Here is an 18,424-nt window from a genome sequence, read left to right on the forward strand (position 1 = left end):
CATCAAATATATACTTGCTATGCATTCAACTCCCTTTGCAGGTTACCATGTGGCCATATAATGCTGCAGGTTTCTTTATAGCAGAGTCTGCATAGTTGTTGTTTTTTATATATATATATATATATATATATATATATATATATATATATATATATATATATATATATATATATATATATATATATATATATATATAAATTATATTTTAATTTTTTATATACTTATACTTTGTTTTAATTTGATATTATTATATACAGTGTTTTGATTCCTGTTTATTGGAATGTGTCATCTTAGATAGTGGATAGATTGTGGATATTTATTTTGTTCACTAGTTTGTTAAAATGTAGCTGATATTACTCAACCTGCTTAATTAACCTTGGCAGGAGCCAAGTTGAACCTGACTGAGAATCAAACCTGCCACTCTAGAGTTAAAGATACAACTGGTTCAATAAGCGTTTTTTTTTGTTGTTTGTTTTTTTTACTATTAAAAAAGAAATGTCAAAAATGTTTACCATGGTTTTGCATGAATTTGGTGGTAATAAACACTGATCCACGTAAGAATAGTAGGGGTTCCGATGGGTAGGTGTGTGGAGAGTAGATAATTATCCAATTATTAATATATGTGTAGGGTATGTCATTCGTTTGACCCATCTGGCTTGTTTTTGCGTGGGGTAAGAAGAGTATGTAGTAATAATATGTTTAAAAAGGTGTCATTAACAAATCCAGAATAATACTTAATAACCCAAGCATTTTATTAAATCCAATGTAGGTTAATTTATTGTGCGGATTAGTAGTATTAGATTGTGTGCAACAAAATCCTAAATAAACAAATTTAAAAAAGGTTCCATCTCCTTTACGTGAGTTAAAATAAGTGGCTGTTAAACATGTTTCACTGCCTCTTCTCCCCACGCAGGTCCTGCCTCGCCAGACCTGTGGCCTCTTCACGCATACCATATTCTATAATGAGTATCCTGGAGGCCCAGTGGAATTGGACAAGATTATTAATGGTGGAGAACTCTTCCTGACTGTGCTGCTCAACCCTGTGAGTGCAAAGGATTGTTTTGTATGTGTATAGAAGCTGACTGCCAGCAGTTTTATTTTGTTGTTTTTTCCCTTCCCATTTCTCAATCCTGTATGTTCATAACAACATCTTGCACAATATGTAGTCTTCATCCCTGTTCCCTGACCATTATTTGCGTTCACAAAGCACATTGCCACTAAAACCCCTTCCCTTTAGTTAAATTCTATCCTGAAGCGAAGTGAGAGCGAGAGAGAATATATGAGGCTACTGAATCCTCGTTATGAATCTCAGGTGTATCCAGGAGACCGTTACAGTCAATCAAATCAATAAACAGCCAGGCTGTGTGCTGCAATAAAAGAGCCATTACACTCTGTATCAATATTTAATGAAGGTGTAATTGGCTCTCGAGCTTCCTGATTTAGGTGTATTGTGAAGAACAACAAACTTAGATTTATTTCCACATTCTGGGAGAATGGGAATCTGCTTTCCTGGAAGGTGTCCACTGTACCTTTGAGAACGGGCTTCCTAGAACTTGCTAATCCGCACTATGCAAACCTATTGGATGCTTTTTTTTTCAGGTCTGCTAGGACTTTGTGTAAAGCGGTGATTACTTTAGAAAGCTAATATCGGGGGGGGGGGCGGAGCTTGACAGCCGAGCTGAGCTGTCGCACTGCAGATGAGCTCCGGGCAAAACAGCCCAAAATCAGCCAAATTTATGTCAACAAGCTACATATTACCTGCGTTTCAACCCCAGAGACAGAGGCTTAATACGGAGAAGAGTCAAAACAGGGTCCATGACCAACACAGGCGACCGCATCCAGGGGACAGACCTGAGGCCTACCGGGAGGCAGGGGGGAGGCGGCCGATACCTCAGCCAACTGCAGCCTATTCTACTATAGGTCTCCTCGGATCACCCTCTTCACCCTCTTGCAGGGATATCCCGGCAATTAAAACATACAGTCCAGAACGGAGAGGCACCAACCTCAGATCAGCAGAACCGCAGGACTGCTGGCATATAACATGGCGGGAGCCACGTGGACACCAGCACCTAAGCCCTGTCTGCCACCATTGTCTGAGCGGCTAGACCGCATATTCGTGGACTTCTGGGCCTTGATCTTTCAACGCAGGGACACCTCAGAAGAAGTCCTACCGACATCAGTCTCAAGGAAGCCCACAGCACCAGCACGGGCCCGGAGAGTGACCCGGACGGCGGGAAGAGAGAGACGGGAAACCAGAGGCAAGCTCCAGCAGACAAATCCTCGCCCACTGGTGAGTCACCTAAAGCCTCCACAAAGACTAGGGCTACCCCCTCCTGGCCGGGAATGGCAATTGGAAGCCGGGCAACGGAACACACCACTGCCGCAAACTCTCCCCTATCTTTCCCACGTGGTGAAGGGAGACTACTGCCCCCTGGGGGGTACCCAACACGCAACACCCTGGACCTCAGCCTAATCCAGATCCTGATGGACATGTACACAAGGCACCTGAGATGCTGGAGCGGCATCGGATGAAGCCAGGCCTGAAGGGGGACTTTCCCACTCACTCCAGGGGATGGCCCCTATATCCTTAAGGCTCACTATCAGCTAACATTACTGTTTTTTCTACTCATATGGTCCACACTCCGAGACACCATCTAAAATCAAATAGTCAAGCTAGCATATTTATATTTTCATTTACTTTCTTTTGGAGTTATGTTCATCTGGTCTCTCCAGATTCCATGCCGTACTGGACGCTGAAGGGGACTGGTTAACTCACACACCAGCTCCAATATGCTCCAATGCTTTATCTTCTATGCAGGGACTCATGTCTCTCCCCTATCTAGACCCAATAAGCAGTAAAATGTTAGGCCTGTTTTCAGGGATTTAAACGACTACTTACACATCATGCATGATATTTGATAATAGTTATGTTATATGTCACTCACTGGACACATGCTTCCATTCACTACTCTCATGATCAGCAAGCTATACCATAGACAGTGTATAGGACTAATGTCTTTTATGCACACTCTATCCAGCCACAAACCATGAAGGGCGGGGGCTAAGCCGGGGGATAGTGCTAAGCAGCTTAATTTGGGCAGGGATGCTGGCTACCTGTGTTGCTTCCTTGTTTTTACTGTATACTTTTTCTCATGCACCGAGCTATACAAGATTATCTTTAACTCGAGTCAAGTTCGAATATGATGTTAATAGCCAGAACGCATTAAGAGTTTTACCTCGCATGACTAGTTATAACCTAATTTTCTTGCTCACCTTGTACCGCACTATGCTATGACATGCATGCTCACCCTGAAAACTTAACATAAAAACTGTGCAATGTTTTCAATGCCATACTGTTAATATCGTGTGTACATCGTTTAGTTTGCTTCTGTTGTTGTGGCAAAGCAAACCCATTTGTTAATCGCATGCACAAACAAAATAAGGTATTAAAAGAAAGCTAATATCAACAGTGAATATGGTTTAGAACATTGTGTTTATATAGATATATTGTGTGAGTAGAGAGCAGTTACTTTAAAGAGTTGTATACATGTGCAATACATATGTGAATGTCTGTAGGTGCAGTCGATTTGAATCAAGGACTACCTGCTTGTTATGCTGATTGAGTGGCAAGAATAATAGTAGTATTATCAATTAAATTGTATTATGAGGTGCCCAAGGAACAAGTTTAAATATTTTGAAAAATTATAGTAAGTTGTATTATTTTATTGAAGCATGAAAACAGGAAGCATTCATTGTATGACAATGAATTCTATGCACCAGAATTGCTTTTAGTATATTGCAGACAGAACATGTTTGTGAAAATATGGAACCATCTATAGTTCTAAACCATTTGATGTTTTCATTGGAGTAGCAAAGTGCATGACAGAGACTTTATGGTCATATTGGAAAGTGCACTAAATTAAATTATATATGCTGGTAAATGCCATTGCTCTAGTTTGGCAAGCGGCACTGTACAGAAAGAAAGAAAAGCATTTTTTTAAAAAAAGACCACGGGTTAGATTGTTTTTTTTATGTCCAAACACATGTAAAAGTTGGATTTACCAAATGTTTGTTGTTCCATTAAAGTTTTATCATATAATTATTTTTTCTTGGTCTTTTTAATTTTTCCATTTGCTTGGCTCTAACACTATTTTCTTTTAGATCAGCATTTTCATGACTCACTTGTCTAATTATGGCAATGATCGTCTGGGACTCTATACGTTCAAGCACTTGGTAAAGTTTCTGAACACCTGGACAAATCTCAAACTGCAGACACTGCCTCCAGTACAGCTTGCTCACAAGTATTTTCAGATCTTCCCAGAGGAAAAGGACCCCTTGTGGCAGGTAATAGAGAACGTCACACAGTTGCAAGTAATTCTGATTTTATGCCAAAACAAATAATATTCTGGAATCAACTATACATTTTTAACTTTATTTCCGAATGGTGCCCTCTAACTTTTGTGTAACCCAAATGTTCATAGTCTTCAGTCAGCAACTAAGACAAACCGACATTGCTTTTTGAACAGTCGCATATTGCCATTTCTGGAATAGTTTATCCAAAAAAAAATCTGTCTGTTTTACTTCATATGACTCCCTCTTCATTGCTCTAAACACGTTCTGTTCTTCTCTGAAAACAAAATAAAATCACCAGATGCCTACTGTCTATGCTTATTCACAAGTGGTGGAGAAATGCAGGGTTTCTTTAACGGCGAGGTCTTATCGCATGATGTAGAAACCTGATTTTGTGTGTGTGTTTGAAGGGGTGGGGGTGTTTTTAGATATGTAATATACAAATACTACTACTGATCATGTGTGTTCATTCTATTTGCAGGATCCATGTGAGGACAAAAGACACAAAGATATTTGGTCCAAAGAAAAGACATGTGACCGCTTTCCCAAACTGCTCATCATAGGACCTCAGAAAACAGGTGTATATTACTTCTACATTTTTCTCTAAGGCTAGACCATTGTGCACATTAGTGAGCCTCTGGTTGTTGTATGATATATTAACTCCTCTGACTGAGAATGCTAATGACTAATGTTGCCTAGTCTGGTTTCATTACCCATTTTGTATAAAAGTGGTCTGAATTTGACCCACTGTTGGTTAGTAAGAGGTTTATCTGTATTAAAAAGCCACTGCTATGACAGGAGAAAAAAGAACCTGCTTACTGCTTTTAAAGTGTAACTATACCTTGTGTAACCTCAACGGTTACCAGTTCGTTTTGATTGCACCAGTGAATGAGAGGGAGGTAGATAGACAGCCTGCACGTGTCATCAACACCACCATCATTCTGTTCAGTTTGGTCTTACATGCTTAGCTGGCGTACCTTTGCGCATGTGCAAGTGTACATATTTCCATAAAGATTATCATCCTGATTTATTAGGAAGCCTAAATAAGCTCAATTCAATTACACTCAGAAGTCATTTTAAAGATGTTTGACATTTACGATCACAGCTAACAGACTGGCATCCGAGTTTAAGTGAGCTCAGTGAGAGGATCTATTTCCTTAGTGTAAGTGTTAAAATAGCAGAATACTCGGTAAATAGCATGTCAAGCCTGTTAATTACAACTGCATCAATTAACATTATAAAGATTAAAAATACATACTAAGGTCTGTGGCACATAATAAAGCAATTTAAAGGGACACTATAGTCACCAATACATCTTTAGCGTAATGAAGCAGCTTTTTGTGTATAGATCATGCCTCTTAAGTCTCGCTGCTCAGTGTTCTGCCATTTAGGAGTTAAATCACTTTTGTTTCTGTTTCTGCAACCCTGGCTGTGACTGACACAGACTGCATGCAGTGATTTAAGTGATTTAACTCCTAAATGGCAGGGAATTAAGCAGTGAGACTGCAGGGACATACGGTAATCTATACACCAAAACTGCTTCATTAAGCTAAAGTTGTTTTGGGGACTACAGCGTCCCTTAAATGTTAAATAGCATATGTTATGGTTCTATAAGTAAGTCCCTCCCATTAAAAAGGGGGTGGAGCAAAGAATTTATATAAACCATCAAAATAAAAAGGAAACCATTTGAAATCCTGATTCTTTTATTTCTTCAGTAAAAAATTTCTTCAATAAAAGACCAAATAAATGAAACATATCCAGATGGAACTGTATAAAAACCCTAATGCATTAAAGGACAAAAAAAACAAAAAACATGCAAGTGCATCAAGGGCTCTAACACAAAAGAAGCAAGCACACACTAACCGATCCAGGACAAAAGGAGAGAAAATAAAGTTTCATGGTGCAGGGGGTGTGTATCAGTGCAGCCACGCCAATAGTTCAGATAAAAGTAAGTCCCTGATCGGCGCGGCCGCACATGAGCAGGGCAGTCGCGCAGAAAAGGGGAAACTTAACTTACCTGGATCGCGACGGAGTGCCGCCCGATCCTCACGGAAGACTGGGGCCCCGGCCGCTGCGCTCCCGTTCTTACTGTTAAAGGGCGCACTGCGCACATTAAAGATGGCGCCGGCGTGCATGTGATGTCACATTATCGACGTACATGCAAGGTTTTGGGTCAAAGGCCATGTACTAACCAAGCACAGCACTGAGAGGCATATTTAAACCCTGTAATGGTTGTCACATAGCGCGTTCTTGGTATATTTTATGGTTAGTGACTTTGGCTTATGTTTTTAACTTTCCCTACTTCTGGTATCCTGACCTTTGGCTAGTTTATTCGTATTGTCTCATTCTGTATACCTGACTTTGGCTTGTTCTTTGACCATTCTCTTTTAAATTAAGTCCAATCATTGTAAGGTCCGGTATAGACGTTTGTGTTAATATAGTCTTGCGTGCTGGGTCACACCGTAATCGTGACATTCAAACACTTGAGTAATGTTTTTTTTATCACCCTTCCTGATCATAACTTCAAAATGTTCATGTAAAAAAAAAACAGACAAAAACCTTTGCAGGACATACATTTTTTTTTTTCTGTAAAAGCTAAAATACCCACATGGTATCTTTGGAAAAATCATTACCTGTTATTTTTATGTTACTTATGATTTAAGATCTACGCTTTGTCAGCCTTTGTAACACTATCTAGACAGTAAATCTCTCCCCTACCCCTTCCTTCTGTCATTGAGGGCCTCCACCCACCACTCATGGGTGGGGGTCAGGGGCAGGCAGAATGCTGCCCCCCCCCTTTTTGTTATTTAGGCCACTCGACCACCGCCACTCATGGGTGCGGGTCAGAGAGGGACACTAGGTCCCCTGTTTAGCCTCAGGCTCAAGACTAGCCTATCAGAGCACTCTTATTTAAAGCAACCAATCAGGACACTCGGAGTCAAATTGCAGGGCGTGAGAAGGATTTATAAACCTTTCTCTGCTCTGGATGGATTTTTATTTTTTTGTGTCTGGTTGTTCTTTTTTTCAGTATTTTTTTTTTAATTCTTTTTGAGTGCAGTTTTAGATATACATTTCAGCATTTTCACATAGATAAAGTAACTATGTCGTTTAGCGTCATCACGGAATACTGCATTTTTTTGTTTTTAGTGTACGAGTAATATCAAATTACAAACAGGCATATCGGCAAACAAAATCTTCAAAATGAACATGTTTAGTCCTAGCTGGAGTTGTGTGTCTAGCTGTATGTACTTGCGAGTCATGTGAGTGAGTAATAGTTGAAGGTAAAGATTGAGATGTACATGAGCATGCTTTGCGTTTGTAATTTAGGTTAAGTGAATGGCAGGATGTTAGTGAGAAGCGTACCGGTTTTCTGTGTGATTGTGTGACGTGTAGAACTATGCTGGGGTTAATGTGCCTGTGTAGTGTCAGTCGTGGGATTAACCCTTGTGCTGCCGCAGTGTGTGGAGTGGCCTGCGTTTATGCAGTACGTTAATGCTTATGAGCAGGAGTAACAACTGCCTTGTTTGAGATAGAGACAGCGGGTTGCTGTGGAGGCAGCTGTAGCCTATGGAGTTGCATGAGTGTCGGAGCTTATTGTATGCTGTGGGTTATGTGTGCTAGTGCTTCGGGTGGTGTATCTCCTCAGTCCTGGGAAATGACTCAAGTGAGTCTGTGTTTGGTGCGTCCGCCTGGGGATGTTCAGCCGATGCCAGTTAGTGGCTGGCCGGTAGGTTTGGTTGGCATAAGTCCACAGTGGTGTCTGGGTTTGTTGGATCGGTCAGTCTCTGCTGCCCTTAGGTTCAGCCGATGCCAGTTAGTGGCTGGCCGGTAGGTTTGGTTGGCATAAGTCCACAGTGGTGTCTGGGCTTGTTGGATCGGTCAGTCTCTGCTGCCCTTAGGTTCATGCTGATGCTGAAGTCGCCGGTAGTAGTTGTGAGAGATGCTGGTGACCTTGATCTTCGGGCGGTGAACTGGCTTTCTTCCGTCGCTGGTTCTTTTGGGCGGTGAGTATTTGGAAGTCCTGTGCGGTTCCCTGGGGCTGAGGGGGTGCTGTTTTGTTGCTTGTTTTGTCTGTAGGTATGGGGCCTTCCGGTGCAGCGCCGTTTCTCCTCTGGGGCTGGGTGCTTGAGGGGGAAGTGTTGCGGGGGTAGCCTCCGGATGAGTCCCTTTTGAGATTTTAGGAGACTCACCCGTGGTCTGGCATTGAGGTGTCGTGGCTTGTTTCGGGCTTCCCGCCTCCTTCTCCCTGCTGCCCAGTAACCCCTCGGGTGTCGTTTCGGCATTGCTGGGGTTTCTTGGGGCTGATGCCGCTGGCACCTCCTCCGGGGTAATTCCCGGCTCGAGATCTTGGCCCAGAAGCTTTCAAATAGTCGGTTTAACCTTTCTAACTGTGGGATCAGGCAGGCCTCGGATGTTGAGGCCCACGTGGCTACCGCCATGTTGGTTGTCGTTGGCCCTGCGGCGTCTGTACCTCCGTCTAGGGCTACGTGCTGTGGTTGCCGGGATATCCCTCACCGGCAAGTTGTGTTCCGGGGAGACCTCCCGTTGTTTGGGCTGCAGATGGCTGAGGGATCAGCGGGGGGGGAGGGCGGGGGTGCAATAGGTCCCTCATCCCCATTTGTGACTGATGTTTCGAACTGTAACTACTGTAAACCTTCAAAAGTGACAGCTTTCTTTGAATGTTCTCCAGTTTCTGCCACATAGTATCATTTGCTGACTGCCATTTGTTGGGTCTTGAGAGTGGAACAATTTTATATTGAGCTCTTGGTTCAACTTGAAAACAGCAACTTCAAGCACAAACCCTAGCCATCAATTGTTGTAAATAATCAACTGATAATAAATTTGACTAGGACAAGATATAGATGAAGTGTTGCCTTGTCATTTATACATGTCACATGCATTTTAAAGAAAGATCTGCAAAGTGTGCGGGAATAATTCTAGACCTGCATAGAAGTATATATGTGCGCGAGCCCATGGGACTATAGTTTGTAATGGTATAGTCTATTATATTTGAAGCACAGACGGTAGAATTATTAACTAAAGATTTTCAGTAAAAGAGAGAAGGGATTACAACTTGATGCTGGGTCTGAATAGAGGGGAAATTGAGATTAGTACAGGATGTGGTGTGAGCACAACGGGAGCAAGGATTAGCACAGGATGTTGTGCAGTGGGTGGAATTAGTATTCAACAACTGTGTGATCATTTCAAGTTAAAATTGAGACTACCCTTATTATTTTGTGCATGCTAGAGGGGAGTATAAAATGCGCAGCAGACACTCACTAAACGAATTAATGATTTTAAGCCTTTTTTTGGGATGATGGTTGACAGAAACTGTTATTAAACCTCTATATTTGTTAATCAACGAATTCAATTATTAGTTTTTTTTGCAAGTACCAAAAATGTGATTTCTATTTGTTTTTTCTTTCAGGAACCACTGCTCTTTATTTGTTTCTATCCATGCACTCTGACCTGAGCAGTAACTATCCCAGTACTGAGACTTTCGAGGAAATCCAGTTCTTTAATGGCCAGAATTATCACAAAGGCATTGATTGGTAAGATGTGTTTTTTCCCTGCATGATTAGCTTTCTAAAATATACTTTAAATTGCAGAAGAGCAATGCATAGTATTTGTCTATGTGTAAAAAATACTTGTGGAATAACTTAAACAACATATACATAGCCAAAAGTATTGGGACACACGTCTTAACTAATTTAAGGACGGAGGCAATTGTAAAAGTTCTGAACCAAAACAAAATCTGACATTTCATCTATGTCTATTCAACCATAATTTACCTCTTTCATATTAAGTGCACCCACACTTTTGTTCAGGAAAAATATGGCTTTCATTTCATATCAAATATTTATATATGAAACATAACTTAAACATAACATCTGAAAATAAAGTCTAAGAAGTTAAAAAATGTTTTTTCACAAGTTCTGCATGGCATTTTAGTTGTAACTCTCATAATACTGTTTGCTATTACTGCAATAAAACACACGTATTTGCATCCTGTAATATCCCAAAAGTACAACACGCCCCCTCCACACGCCATGTATGTACAGGTTGTATAGAGTTTTTGGAACTTACAGGGTTATATATAGGATTTTCCTCTTTAGTTTTGACAAATTTAAATTTGACAGATTGTAATGTTGGGCCCATGTTGCCTTTGAGACCGTTTGACAGCCCAGCAATGGAAATTGCCCCCATCATGGAATAACATTTGCAAAAGTAGACAACCCAGGGTATTTAAATTGGGGTATGTTCAGTCATTTTTAGTAGCCACTTATATTTTTTGAATATTTTACACACAGACAGCCCTTTCACCGATGATATCATAGTCATATGTTTTAATTAGTTAATTCTAAGGCATTAAAGCCCTGCTTTTGTTGGATGGCATAGCAAGCTTGAACTCTGGGAAAGGGTTAATTATTGAATTTAGGTGCTTCTATTAGACCAATTGCCACAGGTATATAAAATAAAGCACATAGCCAAGCAGTCTGCATTTACAAACATTTGTGAAAGAATCGGTCATTCTCTGTGAATTTAAGCGTGTTACTGTGATAGGATGCCACCTTTGCAATAAGTCAGTTTGTGAAATTTCATCCCTGTTAGATATTCCACGGTCAACTGTAAGGGGAATTATTGAAAAGTGGAAACGATTAGGAACAGCAGCAGCTCAGCCACAAAGCGGAAGACCGTGTTAAGTCACATAGCAGGGCCACAGAGTCATGAGGTGCATGCTGCATTAAAGTTGCCAACGTTCTGCTGATCTCATAGCTGAAGAGTTCCAACCTTCCACTGACATTAATGGACTGGGTTTCCATGGCCGAGCAGCCTCGCATCACCTACTACAATGCCAAGCGCCTGATCGAATGGCATAGAGCATGCCACTGGACTCTGGATCAATGGAAACGTGTTCTATGGAGTAACAAATCATGCTTCTCTGTTTGGCAGTCTGATGAGCGAAGCCTGGTTTGGCAGATGCCAGCCTGATTGCATTTTGCCAACTGTAAAGTTTGAAGGAGGGATAATGGTATTTTCTCCATTATTGAATGGCTACTTTTCAGGGGTTGGGCTAGGCCTCTTACTTCCAGTGAAGGTAAATGTTAACTCTCCAGTCGCCATAACTTCATCTAACGTAAGTTGTTATTGTGCCATGAGACCCCAGCCCTCTCGAATGGTTTAACCACAAAGTACGCCTCCAGCGCCTATCTGCAGGTCCCTCAGGCAGCATCCGGCTTCAGAATCTCAGTTACTAGAAGTGCTGATTGACTTAGAATTGTCAGCTGAAATGAGATGGATGACATGAATCAGTAGTTTCCCAATGATAGGCAAAGGTACGTTTCTTTTTCACCAATGGGAAGCTACTGATTGTCTTAGAACGTCAGCTGACCGCTCTAAAGCAATCAGTGGTGCCCCTGCCCGGCATCACTCCACGCTTCCTGTAACTGAGATTCTGAAGCAGGATGCCGCCTGGGGGACCTGCAGGTTGATGCTGGTGGAAAATTCCAGGTAAGCTTGCTCCTGTGGGCCTCGTGGCACCATAGTAACTTCATTTAGATACATTTGTTATGGTGACTGGAGTGTCCCTTTAATGCTTCAGCATATGAAGACAACATTTTGGACAATGCTATTCTTCCAAATTTGAGGGAACAGTTTTGGGAAGGCACTTTTCTATTCCAGCAAGACTGTGCCTTATTGCACAAAGCATGGCCATAAAGACATGGTTGGATGAGTTTGGTGTTGACAAACTTGACTGGCCCCCACAGCCCTGACCTCAACCCTATCAAATATATTTGGCATAAACTGGAACTGAGATTGAGAGCCAGACCTTCTCGTTTAACATCCGTGTGTGACCTCACAAATGCTCTTCTGAATGAAGTGTGTAAACAGGTGCAGAAATATTTGGACACTGACACAGGTTTTGTTAATTTGGCTGTTTACCGAAGCAAATCCAAGTTACAGTTAAATATGGGCTTCACGTGCAGTCTCTTGGCTTGAATTTGAAGGTATACACATCCAAATTGGAGGAATGGTTTAGGAATTACAGCTCTTTAATATGTAGCCCCTCTTTTTTTTCAAGGCACAAATGTAATTGGACAATTAACTCCAGATTTGTTTCATGGACAGGTGTAGGCTATTCCTTCTATATTTATTCATCAATTAAGGAGATAAAATGTCTGGAGTTGATTCCAGGTGTGGCATTCGCATTTGGAAGCTGATGCTGTGAACCCACAACATGCGGTCAAAGGAGCTGTCCATGCAAATGAAACCGGCCATAGGCTGCAAAAAAAATTAAAAATCCATCAGAGAGAGAGCAGGAATATTATGAGTGGCCAAATCAACAGTTTTATACATTCTGAGAAAAGAAAAACACACTGAGCTCAGCAATACAAAAAGGCGAGGACGTCCACAGAAAAAAACTGTGGTGTATGATCATAGGATCCTTTCTATTGTGAAGAAAAACCCCTTCACAACATTCATCCATGTGAAGAACATTCTCCGGGAGGTAGACCTGTCATTATCCTATCAGAAATAGAAGACTTCACAAGAGCAAATACAGAGGGTACATCATAAGCCTCAAGAATAAAAAGGGCAGTTAAAGCCAGCCCAGTTCTGCAACATCATTCTTTGGACCCGATGAAACAAAGATCAACCTGTACCAGAATGATGGGAAGAAAAAAGTATGGAGAAGGCTTGGAACGGGTCATGATTCAAAGCATACTATATCATCTGTAAAACACGGTGGAGTCAGCCATGGGCATGCATGGCTTCCAATGGCACTGGATCACTTGTGTTAATCCATAAGACAGAAGCAGCCGCATGAATTCTGAAGTATATAGGGGTGTATTTTCTGGTCAAATTCAGACAAATTAAGCAGAGGTAATTGGACTTTACTTACAGATGGACAATGGCCCAAAACATACTGCAACAGCAACCCAGGAGGTTTTTAAAGCAAAGAAGTGAAATATTCTGCAATGGCCAAGTCAATCACCTGATCTCTAACCGAGCATGCATTTCATTTGCTGAAGATAAAACTTGAGGCAGAAAGACGCACAAACAAACAAAAATTGAAGACCGCTGCAGTAAAAGACTAGCAAAGCATCACAGAGGAGGAATGAGAGAAAGATGGTACACCCTCTTTGAATTCTCTGGTATTACATATCTGAAGATAATTACAATCATCTGTTTCTTAACCGGTCTTAAAATTAGTTAAATACCTCAGATCAACAACAAGCACAGTGTCATTAATTATTTAACAAAAATAAAGTAAAAAAGGAGGAGCCCTGTGTGAAAGCACACCTTATGAAAGTAATTGTTTTCTGTTTGACTTTATCAGTCTCTCACATCATTGTGGAGGAATTTTGACCCACTCTTCTTTACAATGTTGGTCTGGTTCATTGAGGTTTGCTGGCATTTCTTCTGCACTGTTCTCTGCCACAGCATTTCATTCGGGTGGAAGTCTGGACTTTAAGTCAGCTATTGCAACACTTTTTTTCCTTTTCAGGCATTCTGTTGTAGATTTATTGTGCTTGGGATCATTGTACTGTTGCATGACCAAATTTCGGTCAAGCATTAGCCGTCGGACATATGGCCTTTCATTTGACTCTACAATATTTTGCTGTACAGAGGAGTTCATGATCGCCTTAGTGACTGCAAAGCTCAGTGACTGCAAAACAAGCCCCAAATCATCATCATCATCATCCTTCCAACACCACCACAGTTGGTATGAGGTGTTTGTGGTAATGCGCTGTATTTTGTTTTCACTAGATGTGGTGCTGTGTATTATAGCCAGACATCTTCACTTTGGTCTAATTTGCCCAAAGGACTTTGTTATTGTGGTTTGTTCAGACACAACTTTGCAAACCTAAGCCGTGCTGCCATGTTCTTTTTAGAGAGAAGAGGCTTTCTCCTGGCAACCCTTCCAAAGAAGCCTTACTTGTTCAGTTTTTTTCCAATTGTACTGTCATAAACTTTAACCCCTTAAGACCGCAGGGCGTTCTATGCCGTCCTTATTTAGATGGCTCTAAACGCTGCAGGGTGGCATAGAACGCCGTGCGATCTTTTGTACTTACCCGGTCGCCGGCGATCCCACGCCAGCGATCGCGGTATGGGGACTTACCTGGGTGCCCAGGGAGTCCCCTCCGTCCTCTTCGGCCCCCCTGGGCCATGTGATTGCGAGGTCCTTGCGAGGACCTCGCAATCACATGGATAGCATAGCCAGCAGGGGGAGTGCCTGTAATGACAGGTACTCCCCCTGCTGTCTGGGGAAAAAAAAAAAAAGTTAACAGTGTAAAATAACATTATATATACTTAGATCATATATATATTTATTATATATATGATCTAAGTATATATATATATACACACATACACATAAATATACATACACTGTCTACGTGTATTTTAATATTAATATATACATAATTACATATATTAATATCAAAATACACGTACAATGATATTGTTTAAATATATATAATTTTAATTATATATATTTAGATATAATAAATATATAAATACGTTATAAAATTAAATTAAAAAATAAATAGATAAATATATATACATGCATAATTTCGTTCTAACTGTATTTTAAAATTAATATATATATTGATATCAAAATACATATATAATATATATATATATCTATATTTAAATAACAATAATTAAAAAAAATTATACATATATATGTAAATTACATAAATATATACGTAGAATTATATATATATATATGATAATTCTACGTATATATTTATGTAATAATTTACATATATGAATAATTTTTTTTAATTGTAATTTAAATATATATATATATATATATATAGTGATATATACTTATGTATATAGATATATATATTATATATGTATTTTGATATCAATATATATATATTAATTTTAAATTATATATTCTACGTATATATTTATGTAATAATTTTACATAATTAGGTCATTTTATTAATTACAATTTGCAGGACCTGCCTGACAACCCAGGCCGAAAGTTCAGGGAATTTAATTTTCTAGCACTATATTTAACCCTGTAACTTTCCAAGACACCATAAAACCTGTACATGGGTGGTACTGTTTTACTCGGAAGACTTCGCTGAACACAAATATTAGTGTTTCAAAACAGTAAAATGTATTACAACGACGATATCGTCAGTGACAGTGAAATTTATTGTGTTTTTCACACACAAATGGCACGTACACTGATGATATAATTGTTGTGATACGTTTTACTGTTTTGAAACACTAATATTTGTGTACAGCGAAGTCTCCCGAGTATAACAGTACCCCTCATGTACAGGTTTTCAAAAGTTACAGAGTCAAATACAAGTCTTGCGTTTCAGTTTTTTCACATTAAAATTCGCCAGGTTGCCTTTGAGACCGGACAGTAGCCCAGGAATGAAAATTTCCCCCAATGATGGCATACCATTTGCAATAGTAGACAACCCAGGGTATTGCAAATAGGGTATGTTCAGTGTTTTTTGTTTTTTTTTAGTAGCCACTTAGTCACAAACACTGGCCAAAATTTGCGTTCAAATTAGATTTTTGCATTTTCAAATATTAACACTAACTTTGGCCAGTGTTTGTGGCCAAGTGGCTACTAAAAAGACTGGACATACTCCATTTGCAATACCTTGGGTTGTCTACTTTTGCAAATGGTATGCCATCATGGGGGTAATTCTTATTCCTGGGCTACCATATGGTCTCAAAGGCAACGTAACCCATCTGGCGAATTTCAATGTGAAAAAAATGAAAAATGCAACACGCTATATTTGACCCTGTAACTTCCCAAAACACTATAAAACCTGTACATAGGTTAATGTTTTACATGTGAGACATCGCTGAATACATACATGTGTATGTTACTGCAGTAAAAGCAAACAGTATTTTGACATTCACAGTTGGAATGTCACGTAGAACTAAAAAAAAATTTCAAATTCTTATTTTCTCCCATTTTTTTATATTGTTTTCGTATTAAATTATGTTTCATAGCTAAATATTTGATATTAAATGAAAGCCCTGTTTCCCCTGAAAAAAATTATATATAATAAAGGGGGTGCATACTGCTGGAATGCGGATTGCTCTCTGGCTGTCACACAAGGCACAGAAACATTCGCCCTAACATCCTCAGATGATCCTGAGATTCTCTTTAACAAGCTGCGCCGACCAGCCGCCAACATGCCAGAAGAAACAAACCGGGAGGATACATCACAAGAGAAAAGGGCCGTAGGGAGAGCGAAACAACAGAGCGGTCCAACCAAGCGACACCTGCCTAATACCAGGGACAGCTCCGGAATGCTATGAATGTTATCAAGGAACTGTCTGTGTGCTGTTTCCCTCAATATTGTCATGTTTTAAATATTTCACTTTATTTTAATTTTTTTATTTATATAACTTTTTGAGACCTGCGGGCAGTTACCGCTCGCTGATGCGACATATCAATATACATGGCCTATAGATGAACACAAGTACCACTAATGTCTCTACACGTGGCCTTTCTCCTTTCTTTGTCTTTTATTTTTGTTTGTTTTGTTTTGTTGAACCATACCGAGCCTTAAAATAAACTTCGACTGTTTATTCCTCATATATAAATGACACAGATGTATATCATGTGCATAACTCTAATAAAATACAAATTTAAAATAAAAAATAAGGGTGGTGCATTTAATATGAAAAATGTGAATTACGGTTGGACAGACATATAGCGCAAATGCCAGGTTTTGTTTACGTTTTGTTTTTATCACAACTTGTACATTTGGCTGCGGTCTTAAGGGGTTAACATTAAACATGCCAACTGAGGCCTGTGGAGTGTGAGATGTAACTACTGTGGTTTTTTTTGTTGTTGCAATTTCTCTGTGCATTGCATGGTCTGACTTTGGGGTGAATTTGCTAGGAAGTCAACTCCTGGGAAGATTGGCAACTATATTAAATGTTTCCACTTTTGCATAATCTTTCTCACTGTAGAATGATGGACTTTAAATTGTTTTGAAATGGTCTTTTCATCCATACCAGTTTGATGGGCAGCAACAATTGCTTTCTAAAATATTTGGAGATGTATTTACTCCTTGGTACTCTGTTAACATATCTGAATGCTCCAGACCAGCAAATTGCTAAAACTTTTATAGAGGATGGCCACACTTGCTGATGATCAATTAATTGCATTTAATTAGCAGCACCTGTGTGCTACTTAGCCTCTTAATTCCTATGGAAGGTGTACTTGGTTTTTCACACATGGCTTCTCCATTTTGGCTTTATATTTGTTAAATAAATAATTGTACAGTGTAATTTGTCATGTGTTGTTCATATGAGGTTGTATTTATTTAATTAAGACCTGATATGAAACCGATGCTTGTTATTATATTGTGATATGTAAAAGCATGGAATTCAAAGACTTTTTTCCCCCATGACTGTGTGTGTGTGTGTATAAGACTGCACTTAAAGTGGCTCTGTCACCGCCTGTGATTTTTGTATAATTTCAATGACCCCAAAGGTGACATAGTCTTTGTGTGTCCAGTGGTGCAGACAAAGATGAGTTTTACTTGCCTGAACCTGTCCTTCGTGGGCTACGCATGCTCTTCTGTCCAGTCCAGCTCCTGGCTCTTCCGATGCCAGAAGCCTACATCAGTGGTGTAATCTCACGCATGCGGGTGTCTCCGTATATCTTTTGACTGGGTAGGAATTTCAATGAAATTCCAACACCGTTAATGTGAGTATTTCACAAATAAATATCTTTTGTGAAATATTCTCTTTAAAGCGGCACAGTCACAAACGCCCACCTCTGAAACGTTTGTTTCGGAAAGATAGGAAACTTAATGAAATACTCGTTCTAACTGTGTTGGAATTTCAATGAAACTCCAAACCAGACAAAGTAGTCCCAATACGGACTACTTTGTCTTTGTATATTTCCTCCACCTGACCCACTTCAATGCACTTGACAGAGCTACCGCCGTCATCCGTGACAACTGCAGGGAATTTGCTCTTGACTATGGACGATCCAGTGGTCTTACAGGATCCTCCATAGACCTCCATGCTGTGCTGTACTCTCATTCATACATGAGACTACAGTAGT

General features: G+C 40.0%; 1 protein-coding gene across 2 annotated transcripts in view; it reads left to right on the forward strand.

Moving 5' to 3' along the window:
• The window catches only part of NDST1 (N-deacetylase and N-sulfotransferase 1), a 95,690-nt gene that overhangs the window by 62,681 nt on the left and 14,585 nt on the right, over positions 1 to 18,424 (forward strand). For both annotated transcript variants that reach the window (XM_063447883.1, XM_063447884.1), the window contains exons 7-10: positions 914 to 1,042; positions 4,162 to 4,344; positions 4,832 to 4,928; positions 9,779 to 9,902. In XM_063447883.1, the coding sequence (XP_063303953.1) occupies positions 914 to 1,042; positions 4,162 to 4,344; positions 4,832 to 4,928; positions 9,779 to 9,902 (533 nt within the window). The remainder of the gene's footprint in view (positions 1 to 913; positions 1,043 to 4,161; positions 4,345 to 4,831; positions 4,929 to 9,778; positions 9,903 to 18,424) is intronic.

The sequence above is a fragment of the Pelobates fuscus genome, chromosome 3 (genome assembly GCF_036172605.1).
Source record: "Pelobates fuscus isolate aPelFus1 chromosome 3, aPelFus1.pri, whole genome shotgun sequence".
Classification (NCBI taxonomy): domain Eukaryota; kingdom Metazoa; phylum Chordata; class Amphibia; order Anura; family Pelobatidae; genus Pelobates; species Pelobates fuscus.